This window comes from Wyeomyia smithii, chromosome 1, assembly GCF_029784165.1.
Source record: "Wyeomyia smithii strain HCP4-BCI-WySm-NY-G18 chromosome 1, ASM2978416v1, whole genome shotgun sequence".
In the NCBI taxonomy this organism is placed as follows: domain Eukaryota; kingdom Metazoa; phylum Arthropoda; class Insecta; order Diptera; family Culicidae; genus Wyeomyia; species Wyeomyia smithii.
This window is the reverse complement of record NC_073694.1, coordinates 27,870,590-27,897,519: the sequence shown is the minus strand read 5'-3', so window position 1 is coordinate 27,897,519 and position 26,930 is coordinate 27,870,590. Positions and strand designations below refer to the sequence as shown.

Below are 26,930 nucleotides of genomic sequence, written 5' to 3'. Positions count from 1 at the left end.
GATTAATCTAGAATAACTTATTTTTGAATTTACCACTATAACTCAATTTTGCATAAAACGAAACCATTATTTGACACGAGTGAAAAAGCGGCATTATGATTCAACATTTGTGCGCCATTTTTTAGCCTGTGCGGCCGTGTTACCTGTTATTGTGGCTGTTTGAGTGATTCTAAAAAATAAGAAAATCGCTGGGAAGGTGGTCACGGACATTTTAAAAAGCTTTAAGGTACACATAAAAACTTTTTTCATTATTCATTCTAAAAAACCAAAAGTTTTCAGGTTTTTCGTGTCATCAGGAAAATTGTGGGAGTGTAAAATATCAAGTGATTATGCATCACTCAAAAGAGCAAAATATACTTAAAAAATAAAAATAATTAGACACCGTTCAGATAGAATGTAACCTAAGTTTTTTTTTGTTTTGACTGTTACCAGCACAAACCTCCCTCTTTACGCTAACATCGCATTTAAAACTGAGTGGTTTTCAATTCTTAAACTGAGTACTTTTTAATTCTGAAAATGGTTAGTTTTGAATTCAAAAATAATTATTTTTCTATTCAAAAACTTGATAGTTTCAAAATCTAAATCTGTGTAGGTTTTAATTTCAAAACTGAGTAGTTTTAAATTCAATAAATGAATAATTTTGTACACATAAACTGATATTTTTTACGAACTAAATGAGTTTTATTAAACACAAAAAATGAGTTATATTGTATACATCATGCTGAATAATAAATACACATTATTTGCTCATACTATGGTTACACAATTTTGAATAACATCAGAGTTACTCAATTTTCGTGTTGTTCCACTTTTTATGGAAATGAATTGTTTTCTAATCATTTTTGAATTCATTTTAGGGAGCGTGAGCGGACACAGCTGATTGCTATTACGTCATAAACTGCGTGGTGAAATCGAAAAACAATTTTACCTGGATTTCAACTTAATAATTTGGTACACTGTAAAAAATTATTACGTTATTTCGCAGTTGTTTCATGCATTTATACCTATATAATGGTGCTTATTACTGGAGTCACTTCACGTTGAAATCAGAGTGAAGTGGATACGATCCTATTGCGGGACTCACGTAAGCATTCACACTTCTTGATGCTGAGCTATGCGTTTACGTACGGCCTTCATAGTAAATTTGCGCCTGAGTCATGAGTACTTTTCTTGTGTTTAACTTTTAGCATGTCTCCGAAGAACTTCTTCAAAAACAGTTTATTGGTATATACTACTTCAACAAAATACACAACTCTTCCTGAGTTTTTTATGTTACATATTTCAAAGATTGTTTTGAAGTTAGTGTTCAGTCAAAGTTTTAAAACTTTTTCAATTAATATATTTTATCAAATCGGGCATTACGATCCATTACTATCCAGTGTTGTTTTTCTTATGATTAGTGATATTGTTCTTCTGAGTAAACCTTACACCACAGCAGACAAACAGACGTGCCTCTACGAAGAAAAATCCTGAAAAATCTTCGTGAATGTGCACGCTTGCTTATAGCGAAACTAGCAGCATTACTGCCCACTAAGCAAAATTTAAAAATAATCATTATTTTTCTGGTCGATTAAATCGCCTTCGAGTGGCACGTTTGTCTGTGCACACAAGTCTCATTCGTGTGCTTTGTATACAACCAGTCTGTCCTTCGTTCGGTGCAACGATGAATCGCTGCACGACACGTATGTACAATCACAGATATGTATCACACTGGAATGATCGATTATTGACGGAAGTGTGTATTTTCTTTTGCGTGCAAAAACTAAGAGATTTGAAGACTTTGCCATAAATTTCGCATGTGAATAGTCGCTCAGCGCTTTGACATGTGTCTCGTGGGATTATATTATTAATCCGGAAAGCTTAGAACGTTTCGTTGAATTCATCCCGATTGTTTGCCGTTATGTGCCTTTCCGTGCAGGTACAGTCCTCCTCTGCTTTTGTACTGTTTGCCGCAGATTTCACACTTGTATCGTAGTTCGTCACTATGTGTTTTCAAATGCTCTTCGAGTGCGAAGTGAAGCACGAAGCCTTTTCCGCAAATGGCGCATTTGTACAGTACATCGTCATCGGATGTGTGATGCTTCTTATGTCGATTCAGAATACATGCTCTTTTGTAACCCTTGCCGCAGATATCGCATTTGTGCTTTCGCTCGTCACTGTGAGTCTGCCTATGATATAGGAGGGTAGAGCGATGAACGTAGGCTTTCCCACAAACGTCGCAACTGTGCAGTTCATCCTTTCCGGTTGTGTGATACTTCATGTGATACTTCAGTTTCTTTGCTGACTGGAAATCTTTGCCGCAGATGTCGCATCTGTGCAGCTCGCTACTGTGGGTGGTCAAATGTACTGAAAATGCGACTTGACGCGCGTAACTTTTCCCGCAAATGGGACATTTGTGCAAATCATTTTCATGAATTAAGTGATACTTTCTGTGAACATTCAGATAACGTAGTAATTTGAAATCTTTTCCGCAGATGTCGCATTTGTGCCGTTGTTCTTCACTGTGAGTTTGCTTATGATTTAAGAGGTAAGAGCGACAAACGAAGACTTTTCCGCAAAGGTTGCATCTGTGCGAATCATCATCGACGGATGTGTGATACTTCGCGTGCTCATTAAGCTTATATACTGATTTGTAATCCTTGCCGCAGATGTCGCACCTGTACCGTCGCTCGTCACTGTGGAACAGCGTATGCCTTTTAAGATCTGATATGTAGATAAACCCTTTTTCGCAAATGAGACATTTATGGGGGCGATCTTTCATGTGTTGCCTCATGTGTTTCCTAATTTTTATTTTCAGGAGGAAAGTTTTCTCACACATATCGCACTTGTATTTATTTTCCTCTGTATAATGCGTATTATGGTTGTTAAGCTTGCGGGCTCTGCTTGACGTTTCGCTGTTTTCGTCAGAAATAAACGATTGTTCGCCATTATGTGTTTTCGTGTGCTGACAGAGAACTCGCTTTGTTTTGTACTCCTTACCACAAATGTTGCAAATGTGTTTCCGTTGGCTGCCATCGGTAGGGTTCGTTTCCAATTCATTCGTTTCGCTGGAACAGAAAGCAAAACCCCAGCTAGTAGCGGGGAACTTGGAGACTGCTGAAATAAATTTTTTTTCTAAAGTTACCTTGAGCTAGAAGCAGCAATTTCACCATCGGCTGCTGCAGTAGTTTTCGTTTTAGCGTTTTTATCGATAGTATTGTCAATTGCAGACCCATCTTGTGATGCCGTTTCCTCTCTGAAGAATTGTCCATCACTCTTGGTGATCGGTAGGTCTGATTCCATAACATCCAACAGAGTGTCGAATATCGTAATCTCTTCTACTTTTATCGTCCCAGATTGTTCCTCCATTTTTATTAAAACAGATTATCTCAATTCCATTACCTCAAAAACACACGAGCTATCAAAATTCTATCAATCAAGCGTCAGAGTTCTTATTTTCACCTCTAGGCCATTTAAGACACACCGAAATTTGTTTTTTATCTTGTACCACAGCGTTTTATTCCTTTTTTTTTTCTTCTGTGTGTTTGATTGTCATTTCCAGTAACCATCAGAAATGTTTTGTCACACAGCTGATTGCTGTTACGTTCGTTACGTCAGTTTTTACAGGTAAAATCTAAGACAAGACGCGACAGCTGGTCACCGTTACATGCAACCAATTCGAACCGGCTGCTGATTGGCTGAATCCGATAACGCAATCGTCACGTAGAAAATACAACGAGGTTACTTTTCACTGTAAAGCAGTGATGCTGGAGAGTCATAATTTAGCTATTATAATTGTTCATAAATAATGATGCAAAAGTATGCAAGGTACATGATATTACCGAGTGATGTATTTCACTGTTATAACTTTAAAAATGCATTGATTAATCGTTTTTTACTATTTCGGTTGAAGTCCAAGAAACTTAGGAAGGAAATATTTGGGTACCAAGAAACTTAGGAAGAAAAAATTTGATAGTAGAAGTATGCTTTATTGAACATAAAATAATAAATAAAAATTGAGAATTATTCGCCTATATATTGCAATTTTAATTTGTTCTATTTTCATTGACCTGCAGAAGTTGTTAAAAATAATCATTCTGGCATCAACGGTATGGAACGTTCAAAAAAAAATCGACGGGGATGACGGCCGTTACGAAAAGAAAAATAAGAAGCCAGCTGTCGCGTCTTGTCTTAGGGTAAAATTGTTTTTCGATTTCACCACCCAGGATTTCAACTTAAGAATTTGGTACACTGTAAAATATTATTACGTTATTTCGCACTTGTTTTTATACAATACTAAGAGGGAGAGATATGCGAAGGGAATGTTGTGAGCCAAACGAACAAGAAAGGAACACGTTGAAAGGTGTTGCTATCAGGAACAATAAAGGATATTTTTATTTTCACACGTTTTTCGGGTTCTATTACTAAACAATGAATCGAGAATGCTTCTAAATTGCTTTATCACAGTGATTTTCAACTGGTAGTTCACAAACCTTTTGTATGGTCAATAAAATAATGATTAATTAAGGTGCAAGCATATAAAACTAAACCTAAATATAAAATTTAACAGCTTTACGGTTTTTGTGATTCACTTTATTATTCCCAAGGAATTCCACCGTTAAAATCAGTTAAATGAGTCGAATGAAAAAGCAGGGGGGATCTATCTGTCAAACATCGTGTAACCGACATATTCGGCAATATGGCGTTTGGTTTTTGTTCTTTTTGCTCATGAAATTTATCGATGTGGAATATTATAGAATTGGAACGTTTTTTTTATCAAAACTCGAGAAACCGCGGAAAACTTCCATGAATGTGTTGTGTAGTGATTTTTCCCCCCATTATTGTTCATAGTTACAAACATCATGGACCAACAAACGTCATGGACCAGAGTTGATCTGCGATAACGCACACATATATGAAATTTGACAGCAGTGAATCCCCTCTGTGGAAAAGTTAATCAACATTGCGCTTTGAGAAGAGATCTGGCACCTCTGTCATGTGAAACCTAGTTGCCAAATTGGCGAGGCTTTTTCATCGCTTATCTCTCTCTCTTTCTCTGAGTATCACTATTTATACCAATATAACGGTGCTTATTACGGGAGTCGCTTCACGGTGAAATCAGAATGAAGTGAATGCGGTCCTATTACGGGACTCACGTAAGAATTCACACTCCTTGATGCTGACCCATGCGTTTGCGTACGGCTTTCATAGTAAACTTGCGCCAGAGGCATGTGTACTTTCCTCCGAACTCTTCCTAAGTTTTTTATGTTATATACTGCAAAGGTTGTTCTAAAAACTAATGTTTAGTCAAAGTCTTACAACTTTTTCATTTAATATATTTTATTAAATCGGGCATTACGATCGTTCCATCGTACTTTTTCGGTGCAAGAATAAACACATCATCAGATATCACACAGGAAGGATCGATTACACAGTGCAACAAAAATTGACTTTTTTCTGCCTTGGCTTCTATATAAAGTTTTTTGTGTATTTTTATGCAAAACTAAATTTCCCCGAGTTTGAACATATTTCAACTTAAAGGGCAACAATGGCGCCATTTTGAATTTTTGAGTAACCGGTAATTTTTGATGTTTTTCGACGCCATTTTGTTTTGAGGCCAAATATTAAAATTCTAAGAGTTTGTTCACATATTAGCATGTTTTTATCCATCTTTAAAAAAAAAAACAGATCTTAAATCGGACAAAAACTAAGCTCAAAACGATGATTCTACGAAACCGGGTTTGGCATAGTTTTAGTATATTTCACAAATCAAAATAATTATTTTTGAGCATTAATGGTAATTCGCTAATATCTTAAAGTGGTAGTCAAATTATACCTTATTTTGAATAAAAAAGTCTCAGATATCGAATGGTAGGTGTCTGATCTAAGTAAAATGTCAGCAGATAAACCTATTTTTGTATTGTAGGGGAATTGGGGCAAAATCGACATTTTGCTGACATTTCACGTAGATCAGATACTTACTATTCGATTTCTGAGACTTTTTTACTCAAAATAAGATATAATTTGACTACCACTTTAAGATATTAGCGAATAATGCTCAGAAATAATCGATATTATTTTGCTTTGTGAAATGTACTAAAACTATGCCAAAACCGGTTTCGTAGAATCACCGTTTTGAGCTCAGTTTTTGACCGATTTGAGATCCGTTTTTTTTTTCAAAATATGGGTAAAAAGATGCTAATATGTGGACAAACTCTTAGAATTTCCAGTTTCTCAAAAATTCAAAATAGCGCCATTGTTGCTCCTGAAGTTGAAATATGTTCAAACTCAGGGAAATTTATGTTCGCATCAAACTTTATCAAAAAATCATACATAGAAGCCAAAGCAAAAAAATGGTTCACTGTGTTAGTGATGAAAGTGTGTATTTTCTTTTGCGTGCATACCCTGAGAGGAGATTTTTTAGACTTTGCCATAGGTGTCGCATGTGAACAACCCCTCAGCGCTTTGACATGTGCCTTGTGGGATTATATCACAGAGAACAGACGTTCATCTTCTTTTCAAAAGATGTGTAAAAACTTGCAACCGTCATTTACTACTAAGTGGTAATGCTCCCGCTATGTGGCGCTTTCGTCACTTACAAACCAAGCACTGATATCGATAAAATATCGATACAGCAATATTTATGCAGTGTAACTGGGGCACCACAAGACAGATGTCGAGAGTGTATTAACGTATTTTGATTCAAATTTTCACACACGATTTTCAAATTTCTTTATATGAACATGAATGTCTGTTCTCTGTGATTATATTATTAATCCGGAAAGCTTTGGAAGTTTCGTAGAATTCGTCACGATTGTTTGTCGTGATGTGCCTTTTTGTGCAGGTAGAGTCCACCTCTGCTTTTGTACTGTTTGCCGCAGATTTCACACTTGTACAGTAGTTCGTCACTATGAGTTTCCAAATGCTGTTTGAGCGCGTAGTGAAGCACGAAGCCTTTTCCGCAAATGGCGCATTTGTACAGTACATCGTCCCCGGATGTGTGATGCTTCTTGTGTCGATTCAAAATGCATGCTCTTTTGTAACCCTTACCGCAGATATCGCATCTGTACTTTCGCTCGTCACTGTGAGTCTGCCTATGATATAAGAGGGTAGAGCGATGAACGTAGGCTTTCCCACAAACGTCGCAACTGTGCAGTTCATCCTTTCCGGTTGTGTGATACCTCATGTGATACTCCAGTTTCTTTGCTGACTGGTATTCTTTGCCGCAGATGTCGCATCTGTGCCGCTCGTCACTGTGGGTGTTTAAATGTTCTGTAAATGCGTCGTGACGCGCGTAACTTTTCCCGCAAATGGAACATTTGTGCAAATCATTTTCATGAATTGTGTGATACTTTCTGTGAACATTCAGATAATATAGTAATTTGAAATCTTTTCCGCAGGTGTCGCATTTGTGTCGTTGTTCTTCACTGTGAGTGTGTTCATGTCTTAAGAGGTTAGAGCGACGACCGAAGACTTTCCCGCAAAGGTTGCATCTGTGTGAATAACCCTCGACGGATGTGTGATACTTGATGTGCTCCTTTAGCTTATATACTGATTGTAATTCTTGCCGCAGATGTCGCATTTGTGCCGTCGTTCCTCACTGTGAGTGTGCTTATGATTTAAGAGGTTGGAGCGGTAAATGAAGACTTTCCCGCAAAGGTCGCATCTGTGCAATTCGTCCTCACCGGATGTGTGATACTTTGTGTGCTCATTAAGCTTATATACTGATTTGTATTCCTTTCCGCAAATGAGGCATTTATGTAGCTCATCTTCATGGAATATATGAAACCTCTTGTGATTGTATAGACTGGCTGCTGATTTGTAATCTTTGCCGCAGATGTCGCATCTGTACCGTCGCTCGTCACAGTGGAACTGCGTATGTCTTGCAAGGTGCGATATGAAGCTAAACCCTTTTCCGCAAATGAAACATTTATGAGCGCGATCCTTCGTGTGTTGCGTCATGTGTTTCGTTTTCTTTTTCTGGAGAAAAGTTTTCTCACGTATATCGCACTTGTATTTATTTTCCTCTGTATGCTGCGTATTATGGTTATTGAGCTTGAGGGCTGTGCTTAACGATTTGCAACTTTCGTCAGAAAAAAACGATTGTTCGCCATTATATGTTTTCTTGTGCTGACAGAGAACTCGCTTTGTTTCGTACTCCTTCCCATAAATGTTGCAAATGTGTTTCCGTTGGCTGCCATCAGTAGGGTCCGTTTTCAATTTGTTTTCATTTGTTTCGCTGGAACAGAAATCAAAACCCAAGCTAGAAACGAGGTACTTGAAGACTGCTGTTTTTTTTTTTCTAAAGTTACCTTGAGCTAGAAGCGGCAATTCCACCATCGGCTGCTGCAGTAGTTTTCGTTTTTCCGGTTTTATCGATAGTAGTGTCAATAGCAGACCCATTTTGTGATGCCGTTTCCTCTCTGAGAAATTGTCCATCACTCTTGGTGATCGGTGGATCAGATTCCATAATATCCAACAGAGTGTCGAATATCGTAATCTCTTCCACTTTTATCGTCCCGGATTGTTCCTCGATTTTTATTAAAGCAGATTATCTCAATTCCATTTGCCTAAATGCACACGAGGTATCAAAATTCTAGCAATAAAAAGTTAGAATTCTTATTCGCACCTCTAGACCATTGAAGACACCAAAATTTGTTTTTTATCTTGTACCCCTTGTACCGCAGCGTTTTTTTTTTTCTTCTGTGTTTGGTTGTCATTTCCAGTCAATGGAATATAGATAGGTACGGAGATGGTTTGAGTCTCGGGTTTAAAGGGCTTCTTTTTTGTCAACACTGATGACGTGGAAGTCAAAAAACAATGTCCAAAAGTCAATGTTCGGTAATTTTTTAAAAGAAATTTTAACAAGTTATGACAGTTTACGGCTGAAAACGCCTACCTGCGTCGTTAAACAATGCGGAACACAATTCTAAATGACATTTTCGCGTTTTTGGAGATCTACGTCACAACCCCAACACGTGCTTCTGTTTACCTTATTTTCGTTACTAAACAGACAAATGTCTTCTTCTTCCTCACCTTTGTATAGTCATTGATTTCCAGCCACCAGAAATGTTTTGTGGCACAGCTGATTGCTGTTACGTCCGTTACGTCAGTTTGTGTTGGTAGAATTGTTTTTCACCACACTGGATTTCAACTTAAGAAACGAGTACACTGTAAAAAATTATCACGTTATTTCGCACTTGTCTTATGCATTTATACCAATATAATGATACTTATTACGATTCGCTTCACGGTGAAATCAGAATGAAGTGAATGCGGTCGTATTACGGGACTCACGTAAAAATTCACACTCCTTGATGCTGACCCATGCGTTTGCGTACGGCCTTCATAGTAAACTTGCGCCAGAGTCATGTGTACTTTCCTGCAAAGCACCTCTTGAAAATCAGTTTGAGTTTTTTACATGAAAAGTCGAATTGAATTGGTATATTCTACTTTAACAAAATGCACAACTCTTTCTTAGTCTTTTATGTTATATATTGCAAAGGTTGTTCTAAAAACTAGTGTTTAGTCAAAGTTTTACAATTTTTTTCGATTAATATCTTCCACCAAATCGGGCATTACGATCGATCCATCGTACTTTTTCGGTGCAAGGATAAACCGCTGCGCAACACGTATGTACAATCACAGATATCACACTGGAAGGATCGATTATTGATGAAAGTTTTAAGACTTTGGCATAGGTCTCGCATGTGAATAGTCGCTCAGCGTTTTGCCATGTGCCTCGTGGGATTACATTATTACTCCGGAAAGCTTTGAACGTTTCGTTGAATTCGTCACGATTGCTCATCTTGATGTGCCTTTTTGTGCAGGTACAGTCCTCCTCTGCTTCTGTACTGCTTGTCGCAGATCTTACACTTGTACAGTAGTTCGTCACTATGCGTTTCCAAATGTTTTTTGAGCCCGTAGCGAAGCACGAAGCCTTTTCCGCAAATGGTACATTTGTGCAGTGAATCGTCATCGGATGTGTGATGCTTTTTGTGAGTTTTCAGATTAGTTGCTGTTTTGTAATCCTTGCCGCAGATATCGCATCTGTGTTTTCGCTCGTCACTGTGAGTGTGCATATGTTGTAAGAGGGCAGAGCGATAAACGTAAGCTTTCCCACAAACGTCGCAACTGTGCAGTTCATCCTTTTCGGATTTGTGATGTGTCATGTGATACTTCAGATTCTTTGCCGACTGGTATTCCTTGCCACAGACGCCGCATCTGTACCGCTCGTCACTGTGGGTGTTCAAATGTTTTGAAAGTGTGCTGTGACGCACGAAACCTTTCCCGCAAATGGGACATTTGTATAAATCATCCTCATGGATTGTGTGACACTTCCTGTGATTATTCAGATAACGTAGTAGTTTGAAATCTTTTTCGCAGATGTCGCATTTGTGTCGTAGTCCCTCACTGTGAATGTGCTTATGTTGTAACAGGTGAGAGCGACTAACAAAAACTTTCCCGCAAAGGTTGCATATGTGCGAATCATCCTCGACGGATGTGTGATACTTTGTGTGCTCATTAAGCTTATATACTGACTTGTAATCTCTGCCGCAGATGTCGCATCTGTACCGTCGCTCACTCGACTTGTATTTATTTTCCTCTGTATGATGCGTATTATGGTTATTAAGCTTGCGGGCTGTGCTCAACGTGTCGCTACTTTCGTCAGAAATAAACGATTGTTCGCCATTATGTGTTTTCTTGTGCCGATGGAGAACTCGCTTTGTTTCGTACTCCTTTCCACAAATATTGTAAATGTGTTTCCATTGGCTGCCATCAGTAGGGCTCGGTTCCAATTCATTCGTTTCGCTGGAACAGAAACCCTAAGTCAGAAACGAAGAATTTGAAGAGTGCTAAATCAAAAATTTTCCGAAAGTTACCGTGAGCCAGAAGCGGGAATTTCACTATCAGCTGCTGCAATAGTTTTTGTTCTACCGGTTTTATGAAAATTATTGTCAATTGCTGATTTATCTTCTATTACACTTGTTCCATTTTGTCGTCCCGTTTCCTCCTCGATCATCGGTAGATCAGATTCTATAACATTTGACAGAGTGTCGAATATCGTAATCTCTTCCACTTTTATCGTTCCGAATTCTTCCTGCATTTTTATTAAACAGATTCTCCCAACTCCATTCGCACAAAAGCACTTACACGAGTTATCTTAACTCTAGCAATCAACCGACAGAACTGTTTCACCTCTAGACCGTTTAAGACGGATCGAAATTTTTTTTTTTATCTTGTACCGCACGTACCGCAGCGTCTTATTCTGTCTTTTTTGTGTGTTTGGTTGTCATTTCCAGTTCCTCAAAAAAGTTTTCACCACACAGAACTCAACTCACCATACTCAGTCTGTTTGTTGCTATTTTAGAATTGGGTACACTGCAGAAAATTATCACGTTTCTTTACATTTGTTGCATGAATTTATACTGCTGATCAACTTTAAAAATTTTATATTCATCGCACTTGAATGATTGCTCGCCTCTGTTCAAGTTCGTTTCTCGCGAAGCTTCAACTGCATTTACAAGCTGAATTTTTCCAATGTTGTACTGAGCATTCCGCCGCGTTCGTTACGTTTGTTTACCGTTATGTGATTTTCTATGCTTGTTTAGAAAACCTTTTGTCTTGTACTGCTTGCCGCAGATGTCGCACTTGTACCGACGCTCATCACTGTGAGTTTCCACATGTGCTGCGAGTGCGTAACGAAACACGAAACCTTTCCCGCAAATGGCGCATTGATGCAGTTCATCCTCATGAGATGTGTGATACTTCTGGTGTTGATACAGACCAGCTGGTGATTTGTAATCCTTGCCGCAGATGTCGCATCTGTGCGGTCGCTCCTCACTGTGAACGTACAAGTGTTTCAATAGTAAATAATGACAAACGAAACCTTTACCACAAAAGTCGCATCTATACAGTTCATCCTCACCAAGTGTGTGATTTTTCTTATGCTGATTAAGATAACTTGCTGATTTGGATTTCTTGCCGCAGATGTCGCATCTGTACGGTCGCTCGTCACTGTGGAGGCGCTTTTCTTCATCACATTTGAACGATTGTTCGTCGTTATGTGCTTTCCTGTGTTTGTTGAGACCTTCTTTTGTTTTATGTTGCTTGCCGCAGATGTCACACTTGTACCGTCGTTCGTCACTGTGAGTGTTCAAATGTTTTACAAGTACAAAACGATGCATGAAACTTTTCCCGCAAATGGCGCATTTGTGCAATTCATCCTCATAAGTTGTGTGAAACTTTTTATGTCGATTCAGATGAATTATTGTTTTGTAATCCTTGCCACAAATATCGCATTTGTGTCGTCGCTCGTCACTGTGAGTGTCCAAATGTAATACGAGACTGCAGCGTTGCACGAAACATTTTCCGCAAAGGGCACATTTGTGCAGTTTATCCTCATGGGATGTGTGATACTTTTTGTGAAGATTCAGACCGGTTTCTGCCTTGTAATTCTTGCCACAGATGTCACACTTGTACCGTCGCTCATCATTGTGAGTGTTCAAATGTTTTACAAGTACAAAACGCTCCACGAAACTTTTCCCGCAAATGTCGCACTTGTGCAGTTCATCCTCATGGGCTGTGTGACACTTCTTGTGTTTATTCAGATCATATGCTGATTTGTAATCCTTTCCGCAGATGTCGCATCTGTGTGGTCGCTCGTTACTGTGAGTGAGCATATGGCTTAATAGGGAAGAGCGATAAACGAAGTCTTTCCCACAAAAGTCGCATTTGAACAATTCGTTCTCACCGGCTGTGTGATACTTCTTGTGCTCGTTAAGTTTAGTTACTGATATGCATTCCTTACCGCAGATGTCGCATTTGTACCGTCGCTCGTCACTGTGGAGGCGCATATGTCTTGCAAGAGAAGACTTGAACCCGACCACTTTCCCGCAAATGAGGCATTTATAGGAGCGATCCGTGATGTGTTGCGTGTTGTGTTTATTTTTCTCTGTTTGATGCGTATCGTAGTTTGTGTCCAATTCATTAGTCTTGCTGGTGCGAATAAAAAAACGAAAAAAGATGAAAATTTTTCAAACAAATTGAGCTTAAAAATCTTTCAAAAGTTACCTTGAGCTAGGCTCGGCAATTTCACCGTCCACTGCTGCAGCCATCTCTGCTTTAACGATTTTATCGATAGTGTTGTTGATTTCAGGATCACCTTCCACTACCCTTGATCCACATGGTGATGCCGTTGCCTCACTGAAGGAGCGTCCGTCATTCTTGGTGAGCGGTAGATCAGTTCTTATAACATGCAACTGAGTATCGAATATTGTAATCTCTTCCACCTTTATCGTCCCGGATTCTCCCTCCATTAACATTGAAACAGATTCTCCCATTTCCATTCGCACACTTAAACGAATTATCAGAACTCTATCCAGAGAGCGAAAAAGTAACCAAGCACCAGGAATACCTATATCTTTTTCACCTCTAGATAATTTAGGAAAGACCGAAATTTGTTTTTCAATTTGTACCGCTGCGCTTCTGTGTGCCCACTTGTCCAGTTGTCATTTCCAGTTTATGGCACAGCTAAGACAGCTGATTGCAGTAACGCCAGTTTATGCAGGCAAAATTGTTTACCCCACTACTTCACCACCTAGAATTTCACTTCACCAGGCTTGTCATTTCAGCATTGGGTACACGGTAAAAAATTATCACGTTTATTTCAAGTGTTTTTGCGATTTTCACATTTGAATTGTTTGGGTAATACATACTTCAAATTGAATATGATTGCACAACCTTTTGTTTCACCGAACATGTGTCCTTTCTGTGCGAAGAACTTCGACAAGTTGAACATTTTAGAACCATATGACATTATTTTGAGTTTGAGTGATATGGTTTTCACCTTCGCTAAATATTCTGTACAACAAGCATGTGCAGTTTCTTGAATTTTTAAATTTGTTAATCGCATTGCGGTTAAAATAAATGAAATAATTTACTGCATGATTTCCCGTTCAGTTTTTTGACAGGTTCCACTTCGTGATTTCTGTTTCATAACAGTTTTTGGGCAGGGGATATGCCAAGGAATTCTGTCAGAGAAATTTTGATCTCATCAACAGTTTGATCGTTGCGTTGGTGAAATCTTTTAAAACAGACAAAAAAATTATGCATCTTTTCAGTTAACTACTGAATAAGACGACTATGATGTTGATGGCGTTTCTCCAATCTGGCCAGTCGCTTTGCTTTCTCAGCCCTTCGATCGTTGACGGAAGGTCCTCCACGAACATCTCGGCGTTCAGCGCATATGCCATCACGGTTTCGTCCATTGCCTTTGAAGAACCTGCGTAATGTTGAACGGCAGAATTTGATCCAAAACTGGTAATATAAACAAGGAACTTACCGGGGAGCTTGCGCTCCCGTTCGCTGTGCCTCGTGATCACTTCTGCCGAGCAGTTGTCACGTTCTGGTTGCGAAGGGAGCGCACCGGTTGGTTCCTCCTCTTCATTTTCAGACACGTATTGTGCATCATCTGCTTCATCATCTGATTCAGGAATCAGTTGCTCATTTTTCTCAGAATTCTGCTGATCATCTGCTTCAACTTCATCCTGTACACAATCGAGAATTCGTTCTTCTTCAGATTCATGCATAACCGGCTTAACTCCAGGCTTTACTTTTTGTTGCTCATCGAACACCACGTCTCGAGATATGATTATCGTCTTCTTCCTCCGATCCCAGATTCGATAGCCGTTGGGTGTATATCCTACCATCACATTTTTCTCGCTTCTTAGACGCGCTTCTCCTTGGGCACCCAGGTGTATGCCACAGATCCAATCACACGCAGTTTGTCAATGTTTGGCTTTCTTCCGTACCACATTTCAAAGGGAGTTCTTAATCCTACAATTGCAGACGACGGGCTTCGACTCAATAAGTACGTAGCGTTTAATACAGTCTCGCCTCACATAGACTTCGATAATCCTGCATCTTGAAGCATTGAACGAGATTTATCCAGCAAAGTGCGGTTGGTCCTTTCCGCCACTCCGTTTTGCTGGGGGGTGTATGGAATAGTAGTTTCTAGTTGGATTCCTTCTGTGTGACAAAATCTCCGGAACGACTTGCTTGAATATTCTCCACCGTTGTCACACCTGAGTCGTGTCACCTTCACGCCAAAGAAGGCGGTCACCTGCGCATGATAACGCTCAAACACCTCCTGGACTTCATCCTTGGATTCCAACAAGTAAACTGCCGTAAAGTGGCTAAAATCGTCAATAAACGTAACATAATAGCGCTTCTTGTTCCAAGTGGCTTGGATGAATAGTCCACAGACATCAGAATGGATCAGTTCTAGCGGTCGACGCGATCGTCTCTCTACTGATTCTTCAAATGCGTTCCTTGTCTGCTTACCTGCTAGACATATCTCACAAATGCATCCCCTTGGCCATTCTTGAATTTTTGCTGCTGTCTCAACCATTCCGTGCTTCCAAAGGTTCTTCATGTTTGCTTCTCCCAGGTGGCCATACCTCGGATGCCACAACTCAAAACTCTCAATTTTCGTCGTCATAGCACTACTGCATGCAGGTTTACTTACGTCGCGGGCAAAGATATCCAGGGCATACAGCTGACCCATTCTTTGACCAGTACATACAATTCGATTATTCTTTTCTACCGTTACTTTTCCGTTGCTAATTGTTACCATCATCCCGTTGTCCTCCAATCGACGAACTGAAAACAAGTTGCACTGCAAGTCCGGTACGTACAATATCTCGTTCACTACAGATGGCTGCTTCGTCCCATTCACCAGCATGTTTATTCTCACAGTACCAGCGTATTCGGCCACAAGCATCTGACCAGACTTTGCCACTGCTATCTGAATTTTCCGCTGTAGAGGGTGTAACTCTTCGAACAATGATTTATCCCTTAGCATGTGGTCCTTTGCGCCGGAATCCAGAAACCACTGTATTTTCATACCTTGAGTTACCGTTGACAACGCTCCATTACCCGTGCTAGCAATAAACGACACCTCATTTTTTCACTAGCTAAGTTCACACCACCTTTTTGTTTTCGACCAAATTTTCCTCTAGGCTTTTGTTCTTGCTCCTTACGGTCCAGAGCACGATTTTTGGGGCAGTCTATACGCTTGTGCCCGAACTGGTGACATCCGTAGCACTTGAATCCGACCTTCCTCCCAGCGAAAGCCGAATCTCCTCCGTTTTCATCGTGATTGGAATTAGAACGTTTTATTTGTTCATCCAATAAACGCTTCTTGACGTAGTCCAGAGTAAGTTCGTCGGTCTTGATGGTTTCCAGAGCCGTGATGAGAGCTTCATACGACTTCGGCATGGCTAATAGGAGCTGACAAACTACATCCTCTTCATCCATCTTTACTCCAGCCGCCTTCATTTCCCGAAGCACCTTGTCGAATTGTAGTAGAAAAGCCTTAACATTTCCTCCTTTTTTGAGCCGTAGCGCAGAAACAATTTGCCAGCAATGCCAACTCGCTCGTACGCATTTTTCAGAGCTTCCCAGGCTTCCTTTGCTGTCGTCTTGTCCTTCACATATTCAAGCTGATCCTCCGCGATTCGGTGTACCGACAAGTTCTTGCATTTGCGATCCTTTGCCATCCAATCATTCCGTAGCATTTTTTTCTGTTTCTTTTCATCAGCAGTATCATTCGCAAGCTCCACAAAATTTTGATCGATGTCCTTTTCCAGATGATCCAGCAAGTCCTTGTCTTCCATAAGTACTTCGATTCGAAATTTCCAGTTCCCAAAGTTACTTCCGTCAAACAGCCAGAGTTTTTCTTCACTCATACTTCGTTTTTGCAACGCTGGGCCTATAACCTAATAAACTAGGCAGAGTTTGTAGTTCACGTCTTTATTGATTCAGGTTTGGAAAGAGAATGAAAAATTATTTATTGGACTTATAACTCATGGCTTGCCCAGAATATTGTTGATTATGAAACGATCTCAGTTGCTATCCAGCATCGTCGGTTGCTGTTTAACAGATATTTCATTATTCCGGCCAGTAAGCGGCATTCGCCTCCATGGGCAATTTGGTTGGTAACGTTAACACTATCAAATTCAGACGGGATAGTTAACACAGCAGGTAGAATTGCAGATTAGCAAGCTGAGACCCAGCTGTGTCCAACATGGCAATCTTTTATAAAGAGAGCGATCAATAAATTCTTATTATACTTCCAACTGTTATCCGAACTAGACGTTCTCATTCCACACTCTTATCAATAGGTTATTGGGCTCCCGCGTTTTTCGCAGTTCTTTGGATTTTTTTTCACTCAAAGAAAAAAAAACAAGTTTGATCAAGAAGATGACTACTGTTCCTGCCGGATATTCAAGTGTTGCTGGTAATAGCGTGTCCACATCAAGCCTTCCCAAACTTGAGCGGCTCACAGGACAAGGAAATTGGGCCACCTTGAGGTTTGCCGTTGAAACATGCCTGGAGCTTGAAAATTCTAGTGCGTGCCGGGAATGCAGACAAAGATCGAAAAGCACGTCCGGAAAACGAAGACAGCCCGAGAAGTATGGTCGAAGCTGGAGAAGTCATTTGAGGACTCGGACCTAACAAGGCGAGTCGGGCTTTTACACAAATTAATCTAGACAAATCTGCCATCGTGTGATTCCATGGGCGACTGCGTGAACTGAATTAGTATTACAGCGCATCAGCTAGACGGAATTGGTTTTGCGATTTCAGACGATCCAACGATCATGGCGCTGGAGAATTCAGGGACGCCAAACACTGGAGATGCCATCAAAACGCGTATTTTGCAGAAGATGAGTGAGCGTGAGTCCGAAAGCTATGTGATAGTTGGGAATTCTTGCTAAATTATACAATTTGCCACAGAAGTCGAAGTCGAACAAACACTTATCATTGTAAAAAAGCCTGTGCCATGTACCACGGCTCTAATTTAATCCCCTGAATGATTTATTACATGTTTCCGTAGCTTATGAGCGGATTTGAACGTTTCGCCGTATTTGTCACACTTGAACAATTGTTCGCCTTTATTTACTTTTCTGTACTGGTAGAGAGCTCTCCTCGTCTTGTAATCCTTGCTGCAAATGCAGACCCATCTTGTGATGCTGTTTCCTCTCTGAAAAGTCATCCATCACTCTTGGTGATCGGTAGATCAGATTTTATAACATCCAACATGTCGTGATTCGGAGAGCAAGCGGATGCTTGAGAATTTGTCTCGACGCTGTCCATTGGTAGTCCACTAGCAGCTAGCGGGTTATCGGCTACAGCCTGCATTGGGTCCGGTTGAGTGAATGATGAAGCATAACATGCTTGTATCAACCCCGGTACCGGCCGCCTGCACACAGCAGGTCCAGGTCCTCCGCCCTGTACATCCGTTGCCGAATCGATAAGGCCCTCCGCGCCATCCATAGTCCTTCCTCCTGTTTGTGTGTCGTCCACTCCTGCTCGCATTCTCCTCTTCTGCTTGACTAGAGTTGCCATTGCGTCCATCGATGTTGAAGGTATCCAAGAATGAGCCTTTTCCTTTTTTTTTTGACCAAATTTTCAATGTATTTCTGTTTTTTTTCGTTAATTACAATAATTTTACAATACAAGTGGCTTGCTCACAGAGAACAGACATTCATGTTCATATGAAGAAATTTGAAAATCGTGTGTGAAAATTTGAATCAAAAAATCGACATCTGTCTTGTGTTGTGGTGCCCCAGTTACAATGCATAAATATTGCTGTATCGATATTTTATCGATATCAGTGCTTGGTTTGTAAGTGACGAAAGCGCCACATAGCGGGAGCATTACCACTTAGTGGTAAATGACGGTTGCAAGTTTTTACACATCTTTTGAAAAGAAGATGAACGTCTGTTCTCTGTGGTTTGCTGTAACGCATTTCATCTTTGGTTTCTCTTATGCTTTTGAGTTTGTTGGTAATCTGGCTATTTCTATTATAATTTTTAATATAGTGATGTTTGAGCATCTGGTTTTAATTATAGAAATACTCTACCTGCTTAACCTACTATATACAGACTTAAACCTACAGCTCGCGGATAATCGCGTGTTCGGAATTGGAGCACCTCCCTCCATATTTCATGCAGTAGCGATCGAATTGTACTGTCCAGGTATCCAAGTTTGCAAGCTCATGTACCTCGCTTGTTCTCGTCCAGGGGGGAAGATTCAGAATCACTTTTAGGATTTTGTTCTGCACGCGCTGGAGCCTCAGCCTGTGTGTCCGGGCACAGCCCTTCCAAACTGGTGCTGCGTATTCCAACGTGGGGTAAATTATCTGTCTGTAGACAGTCATCTTATTCTTCAGACACAATGTCGATGTCCTACAAATCAAGGGGTATAATGCCTTGATGAGGATGCTACATTTGTTCACAGTCTTATCGACATGTGCCCAAAAAATCAAATGACTGTCCAGAGACAGACCAAGATAAACCACCACGTTGGACCACTGTATGAGGGAGCCACTGAACCGTATCCTGCAATCGTCAGCAGGAACAAGCCTGGGCGATCTCGAATGTGGAAACAAAATGACCTGGGTCTTAGCCACATTGATCACAATTTTCCAGCTGGTATAGTACTCATTCAGAGCATCCAGGCCTCCTTGCAGCCTGCGTGTCAGATCATGATACATGATCGCGGTATTATCCGCGAATTGGGACAACACTCCACCCCCCGGGAGAGGTGGGATGTCCGAGGTGTAAATGTTATACAGGAGCAATCCCAAGATACTATCTTGGGGCACTCCTGCATCGATGTTGAGTTGCTCTGAGCACACATTGTGCAAGGAAACCCGAAAAGCTCTGTCCGAGAGATAACTTTTGATGATCTTGATCAAATATATCGGAAAATTGTGTCGATGGAGCTTGTACACCAGGCCATCATGCCACACATTGTCAAAAGCCTTTTCATCATGCATGAGCCTTTTCCCGAAGGCGCGTTTCTTTTATACGCCTTCTAAAAGTCACCAGTTGCAAAATGTGGAGCATATGTATATCTATCACCCCTCATAGTTGCTGCATATGAAGCACATGATAAAACTATACAATTTTTTCGAGTTCTAACATTCCCGCATCTGCGTGTACGCTGCTGGTTGTTTATTGCTCTAAGGCAATAGACTATCTCACCGAATCTCTTCAATCTCACTTTTCTGACACTTAGTGGTAACTTTGTTTACGTTTTGGACTTTGTGCTTTTTTCTGATGGAGCAATCGTGCGCGTAGTGGAAAAACAATATCGCACGCTAGCCTGGGGGGCTAATGCGGTCTCGATCAACTAGATTAGTTGAGAGAATACGTTATCGATATTGTTTTCGGCACATTTTGCATGTTGTAGGATAAGTACAACGATACACCGTGCCCCAGTGCTGAGTCGAGAAAATTTCCAGCTCGAAAAGACCCTCGAGCTGATCGGGAATCGAACCCGGCATCACAACCGTGTGGGAGAGCTAGCCGACCGACATCGCTAACCATAGAACCACGGGGACCACGCGCGTAGTGGAAATGCTGCTCAATTTATAATTGTTCTCATTGTACTGGCACCTCACGTACAACATTCAAAGGACATTTTGGTCACAATCGAAAAGATTTGCTATAATTGAGAACCAAACTGCATCACTCGGAGGTAATCAAAGTTACCAGTAACTGTCAAACTCTGGTGCGTGACGTCACCGTGCGATGGTCTATGATGATTTTTGTAGGGAGGTTCAATTTATAGTTCTAGACTAGGAAAACTGAACAAATTAATGTACGATGATTTATTTTATTATTTATTATTATTTTTATTTTATGCACTGCATGTCAGCACCACACAACAGAGTGCCGAATAACGTAATTTCTTCCACTTTTATCTTCTCGGATTCTTCCTTGATTTTTGTTGAAACAGATTATCTCAATTCCATTTACCTAAAAGGACACACTCAAAATAATTTTCACGTCATTATTACCGGAAAAGTTATGTGAATATTTTCCACTGTCATTTTCACGTAGATTCTACGTGATTGTCATTTGAGTTCATCAAGATCTGGTGAGATGATTAATCCTATGAATCTTATACAGCAGACATATGCATTTTATGTGAATTTCACGTAGAATTCAACTACCGGTAAAATAGAAAGCATTCGATTATCTGCTAGCTACTACGTTTGATACAACGTAAAATTTCCAAATTTTGTTTCCCCAATTCTTAAAAGACGGCAAATAGTTTTTAGAAATTATAGAAATATGTTGCTTGACAAATCGCACGGCCATGCAAAAGCGCCGATTCGTAAATGAATCAAACGACATAGAAACGGACAAATATTACGACATTTGCCGGCGATAACTATTGTAAGCTGCAACTGTTTATGTATAGGAAACTCCTCGACCTTTGAACTAAATCTGTGTGAAACCTGTAAAGCTCACTTATTGGCAAGCCGTCGAGAAATTCTAAATGAAATAAAATAGAATTTTTTATTGTCAGAGACTGAGTTAGACAACAGCTTCGCCATTTTGATTTCTGTGTATATTCACATAGAGAGTTCACGCGATACTTCTCCTATGACATTCTGTTTGACGTTGCCAAGTTCACGTAGATACTACGTGATAAAACATACTATGCATGTGATTTTCACGTAGATGTTATGATTGTCACATAAATCATGCAAAATGACAGAAAATGAATAAGTACAGGAAATTTCACGTAACAACAACGTGAAAAATATTTTGAGTGTAGATTTTACGTGATTGTCATTTGAGTTCATTATGAACTGGTGAGATGATTTATCCTATGAATCTTATGCAGTAGACATATGCACTTCATGTGAAATTCACGTAGAATTCATTTACTAGTAAAGAAAAAAGTATTTGAGTATCCGATAGCTATCACGTTTTATGCAACCTATATTTTTCATTTATTTCTATAATTTTTAATACATCAGAAATGGTTATCAGACATTATCGAAATATATTGCGTAATAAATCTCGTCAAATTCGTCAATTCGTAAATGAATAAAACGACATCAAAACTGATAAATATTACGACATTCATCGGGGATGGTTACTACTATCCGCTCAAGCTGCTTGTGTTCAGGTAACTCCTCCACCACCGAACTAAAGCGGTGTGAAACCTGTAAGCTAAAGACCAGTGGTGGGCACTATTCCGCTAAATCGCTAATCGCTAGTGCGACGCTAATATTCAGTTAGCGGTTTAGCGACTTCGCTAGTTTTTGAGCTGGTTAGCGAAACTGTTAGCGTCACTAAAAATTTGGCCTTCGAAACGCTAATTCGCTAAATTTTGTAGAGAAGCGACAATAAAACTATTTAGAAAAACTGTGATTTGCTGATGGCGTACGTAAATTCAAATATCTTAAAATAACAATATAGTTCACTCTAGGATTTCCCATATATTTCCGTGAAGACAGACAGGGAACACCCCCTCTTGTGGTGAAAAAGGTAACTAAACTCATTGCACAGTGGTACAGTAAGGCATTTTAGGCGGACATAAGCTTTTCGTTGCGATTTTGGTTTGCGGTTTAAAGCCATAGTTTTTGTAAAAAGTTGTTTTTTATACATAGTCCTCTATTTATGTGCAAATGAAAATTAGGGTGGTCCTAAAATCAACGAACTAAAAACAAACTAACTTGTTTTTATTTACATAAATAATTGTAAACATTCTTTGGCAAACTTGTAGATCAACTAATTCTAAGTAACTTTTTTGTAGACAATAAATTTGGTTTCCAAAAACAGTCTTTTCGCTCTATTTTTTCAATTCAAATTTAAAAATAAAGTTTTCTTCGGTAACTTTAATCAAAAATACGCCAATTTTGACGAAAAAACATTGTCGATATATTGTACAGATGAAGAGTTTTCACTATTTCTATTTTAAAAATAGGCCCTTTTAAAATATTAATGTCTCCGTTTAGGGCAAACATAAATAATATTTTTTGGTATCATTTGAAAGAACAAATATTGTATAAATATTGTGAAGAAATACCGAAAGTTGCTTAAAATTCGTTGATCTACAACTGTGCCGATGAATGTATACATTTATTTCTGCAAATAAAAAAGTTAGTTTTTTTATTTAGTCGATTTCAGGAACACCCTAATTTTCATTTGCACATAAAAAATGACTAAATAGACTAAACTCATGTCCGCCTACATTGCCTTACTGTACCACTGTGCATTGTTGTTGAATTTCTGTGAGCGTGTGACATTCTCACACACGAAACTGAGTTTACTCAATTTTAGATTTAGTTGACTCAATTTCATACTTTCACAGAAAAAAATATGTTGTAGATTTCGTGCGTATATTGTTTGTATGTAAAACTAACGCCATTCCGGGAGTTAAATATTGATAATATAATAGATGTAGCTTATCGAGGCACGAAGAAGAAATATTCAAATAATCAGGGCACGACGTGTAAATGTAAACTAATCCCAAGCAGTGATGGAAACGAAACGAATATGATGCAATCATCGTTTAATCGGCAGTTTCCCATTCACCGGAAGTCATCATTTTACAATTCATAATGTTGTCTGAGGTCGATTTGTAGCTTTAGTGCATCATAACAATCCCGGAAATACCTATAATGAGTGTTATTTGGTCTTTTGCCACTGTTGTTTAGGAACCGGAAGTCGCCATATTGGATTTCAAAACGGCATTTGGAGACAATTTCTGGCCTCTGAGCATCATTCTGGTTAAAGAAACACCCATATTTGGTTGTTTTTGGGTCATTTTCGGCAGTTTTCCAGTCACCAAAAGTCGCCATTTTACAACTCAAAATGTTGTCAGAGGTCGATTTGTGGCTTCAGTGCATCATAACAATCGCGGAAATACCCATATTTGGTCATTCGCCGCTGTTTTTCAGAAACCGGAAGTCGCCATCTTGGGTTTCAAACTGACATTTGGCGACAATTTCTGGCCTCTGAGCGTCATTCTGGTTAAAAAAAACACCCATATTAAGTGGTATTTAGTCATTTTCGGCAGTTTTCCAGTCACCGGAAGACGCTATTTTACAACTCAAAATATTGTCGGAGGTCGAAAAACGTACAAACCGTGGAACACCACCCATGGATTGCCTCATACATTGACGAAGTTTACTATTATAAAATATTCGGCCGAGTCCACATCACAATAAAATGAGCATTTTTTTCAGTGTACCCATTAGGGTAATATTATTGTCAAAAGTTACTCTATTTCGCATGTCGTGTAGAACAAAATCAGAAGTGGCGCACCTAGCGGTCGAAAAGGTGACTAACGCTTCTGTCATTTTCAATTTGTCTTCCTAATTTCACGTAAGTGAACTATATTGGTATTTAAGATATTTGGTAAATTGCTTCGAAAGATGAACATACTCTACTGAGTAAATTACTTTTGGAACGTTGTTTCATTCTAACAACGTTCACTTGTCTTAATTGTGTAGAGTTCCTCTCTTTACGACTTGCGAAGTCAGTCTGTTTACCCTAGAATAGAGTTCCAGTTATCGTGCAAGCCACAGGAGCATTTTGAAGACCAAGCTCAAGGTCTAGATTGAATTTTTGGTACACCAAGAACTTTTGTAAATTGCAATGCGCTTGAAATTATGTCAACTTTGGTTCTTCTTTTCGATTCAGATTATAATTGAATTTCTATGAAAACATTCCTAAAATTTTATTTTTTTCAATACAAGCTGAACAACTTTTGTTGTTCCTTGTTTTTACAAATAAAGTATGAACACCATAAATAGCTCTGAAAAGTTTTGTTTTTCGTTTGTCTTACCACGAAGGATCAAAGTGGTCCAAATCTTACAAAACACGAGCAATAAATAAAGCGATATGACTTTTATATACACTGGGGTCTTTTTTACGCGGTTGGTTGTACCACGTTGAAAAAATCCGCGTATAAAAAAAACGCGTAATTTTGAAAATCGCGTAAAAAAACTCCATTCGATAAAAAGATCTAATTGGAATTATCATCTAACCCCCACACGAATTCGTCAGGACCGAGAACCCGAGGCCTTCCGTGACATCGTGGCTCAGTGACACACACCATATGGCTACTTGAACACCAACGGACAAAAACATAGAACCACTGATCAAAAACAACATGTCAACATGATTAAATTAGATTTAATTTTAGCTCGTAGTCGGCAGCGAGGATAAAAAATTTGCTCTTAGTTTATAAGATACTTTATAAAGTAAGACACTAGAAATAATTGGCTCTGTAAAACATAAATATGTATTGTGCCGTGTCAAATAAATGCTAATTGATTAAAAAAAAAGAGATCTAATTAAAAATAATGGCACGTAAGTAAATATAAACTTGGAAAATGATTAAGCGTTTAGCGATTATCGAGCTAAATTTTTCCGGTTAGCGTCTTAGCGATTAGCGTCGCGAAATTTTCGGTTAGCGGTGCCCACCACTGCTAAAGACTGAATATTATTTAGATTTTCCCAAAACTCACTTATTTGCAAACCGTCGAGAAATTCTGTTTATGTTCTGACACTGTTTGCCTTGGGTTGCATGCAGTCGACCCATACGATGAGTCTTGAAGTGTTAGCGGGTATTCTTCCGTTGAAACATCGTTTTTGGAATCTCTCTTACCGGTTGCTAATTCGATGCACAGTTATGAACCCATTAGTAATTGAAAATTTCGAGAGGTTGGTCGACCTTTAATCTCAATCCAGATTTATGACTTTATATTTTGAGTATATGGCTCAAGATATTAATCCTTCTTCATACGATTCCTCCAATGTCGCACTTTTAGATACTTCTAATAATGCTATATTCTTCGACACCACCATGAAACAAGACATTTCTGGTATCCCGGATCAATTGCGACCCCAAGAGATCCCTAAGATTTTTTCCAATAAGTTTAAACATGTTAGTTATGATAAAAGGTTTTACACTGACGGATCTAATCTAGATGAGTCCACTGGCTTCGGTGTTTTCCACGAAAATTTTACCGCCTCCTACAAACTCGATGCTCCTGCTTCCGTGTACGTCGCAGAACTTGCTGCTATTCAGTACTCTCTTGGAATCATCTAAACCCTACCCATAGACCACTACTTCATCTTCACAGATAGTCTCAGTGCCATTGAGGCTCTGCGAAGCACACCCCGTATTTCCTGGGGAAAATACGGCGGTTTTTAAGTGCTTTAACAGATAAAAATTACCGGGTTGCCTTAGCGTGGGTCCCTTCTCATTGCTAGATTCCGGGTAATGAAAAGGCTGACTCTTTAGCTAAGGTGGGTGCTATTAATGGCGATATTTATGAAAGACCAATTGCTTATGATGAATTTTATAGCATTTTGCGTCAGAGGACACTCAACAGTTGGCAATCATCATGGAATTCAGATGAACTGCACACTAAATCAGATAATAAATTTTCGGTAATTATTATTACAATTTTGATCGGTAAGTTTGAGAAAATACAGAGTAGTTTGTAAAATTGATATAACTTTACATATTTTCTGTATTCAGCAAATGATTTTACTGAATACTGCTATATTTTCTACTGAACTGTTCGGCAAACTAAATTTTTACCGAATATTAGTTAAAAACTACTGGACCAACTATACAGCTGTCAATTTTTTTCTATTTGTTGTTCTCGTTCTGGTTGTCAAGTCACATTCTCGGTTCTGTTTGAACATTGAAGTTCCTACGAAAAAATGGAGGACTTTCTCCAACAACTTCAGCTGAAAAATGATCGCAGAGTACAAACTTTTCGTTAGTATATAATAACAAAATTAGTAAATATTTTAGGCATCAAACCATCACATAATTTGCCTCTACTTCCGAGCATCTGTTGCATGCTACGTAAACAGTTTACATCGCCTTGTTAATGGACACATCCGGAAGATCTTCGGCTTTGAAACTATGAGCACAACTGGCATGAAGGTTAATTGATTTTCAACCTGACAAATTTGATTTTTTTTATTTTTAATAGGTAAAATTTTTAATAATATTTGAATAAAAATATTTTTTTTATCAAAACAATGTTTCATCATATTTCTGGTTTACTTAAATAATTAAAAGTGAACAAATAACAAATATCACAGATCTTT

The 26,930-nt window shown here is 39.1% G+C and overlaps 3 protein-coding genes across 5 annotated transcripts; all 3 read right to left on the bottom strand.

Moving 5' to 3' along the window:
- Positions 1 to 657: 657 nt before the first annotated feature.
- LOC129716662 (zinc finger protein 62 homolog) lies at positions 658 to 9,712 on the bottom strand. Its single transcript, XM_055666497.1, has 4 exons — positions 8,292 to 9,712; positions 6,792 to 8,218; positions 3,125 to 3,358; positions 658 to 3,071 (listed from the first exon to the last, which is right to left on the bottom strand). Exons 2-4 carry the CDS (start codon positions 7,559 to 7,561, stop codon positions 1,880 to 1,882), a joined length of 2,196 nt encoding a protein of 731 aa, XP_055522472.1. The 5' UTR covers positions 7,562 to 8,218; positions 8,292 to 9,712; the 3' UTR covers positions 658 to 1,879.
- A 61-nt stretch (positions 9,713 to 9,773) lies between these two features.
- Positions 9,774 to 10,284, bottom strand: LOC129716661 (putative zinc finger protein 355P). Its single transcript, XM_055666496.1, has 2 exons — positions 10,265 to 10,284; positions 9,774 to 10,218 (listed from the first exon to the last, which is right to left on the bottom strand). Exons 1-2 carry the CDS (start codon positions 10,282 to 10,284, stop codon positions 9,774 to 9,776), a joined length of 465 nt encoding a protein of 154 aa, XP_055522471.1.
- Positions 10,285 to 11,096: 812 nt separating this feature from the next.
- LOC129734088 (zinc finger protein 728-like) lies at positions 11,097 to 13,554 on the bottom strand. Of its 3 annotated transcripts, none has more exons than XM_055695826.1 (3): positions 13,054 to 13,554; positions 11,876 to 12,978; positions 11,097 to 11,823 (listed from the first exon to the last, which is right to left on the bottom strand). In XM_055695826.1, exons 1-3 carry the CDS (start codon positions 13,326 to 13,328, stop codon positions 11,588 to 11,590), a joined length of 1,614 nt encoding a protein of 537 aa, XP_055551801.1. In that variant the 5' UTR covers positions 13,329 to 13,554; the 3' UTR covers positions 11,097 to 11,587. The 3 variants fall into 3 exon arrangements, with proteins under 3 accessions (XP_055551801.1, XP_055551809.1, XP_055551795.1); XM_055695834.1 differs by having other exon boundaries at positions 11,909 to 12,978; XM_055695820.1 differs by having other exon boundaries at positions 11,097 to 12,978.
- Positions 13,555 to 26,930: the final 13,376 nt, after the last annotated feature.

What these genes read in the sequence shown, in the direction of transcription:
- LOC129734088 (XM_055695820.1), bottom strand. Translation starts at nt 13,328, where the DNA reads ATGGAAATGGGAGAATCTGTTTCAATGTTAATGGAGGGAGAATCCGGG. An exon ending in ATTGCCGAGCCTAGCTCAAG is followed by an intron (nt 12,979 to 13,053) that starts GTAACTTTTGAA and finishes TATTCGCACCAG; the next exon opens with CAAGACTAATGAATTGGACA.
- LOC129716661 (XM_055666496.1), bottom strand. Translation starts at nt 10,284, where the DNA reads ATGTCCCATTTGCGGGAAAG. An exon ending in ATGTCCCATTTGCGGGAAAG is followed by an intron (nt 10,219 to 10,264) that starts GTTTCGTGCGTC and finishes GAACACCCACAG; the next exon opens with TGACGAGCGGTACAGATGCG.
- LOC129716662 (XM_055666497.1), bottom strand. Translation starts at nt 7,561, where the DNA reads ATGCGACATCTGCGGCAAGAATTACAATCAGTATATAAGCTAAAGGAG. An exon ending in GCACATCACGACAAACAATC is followed by an intron (nt 3,359 to 6,791) that starts GTGACGAATTCT and finishes GAGATAATCTGT; the next exon opens with TTTAATAAAAATGGAGGAAC. An exon ending in ATTGCTGCTTCTAGCTCAAG is followed by an intron (nt 3,072 to 3,124) that starts GTAACTTTAGAA and finishes CCCCGCTACTAG; the next exon opens with CTGGGGTTTTGCTTTCTGTT.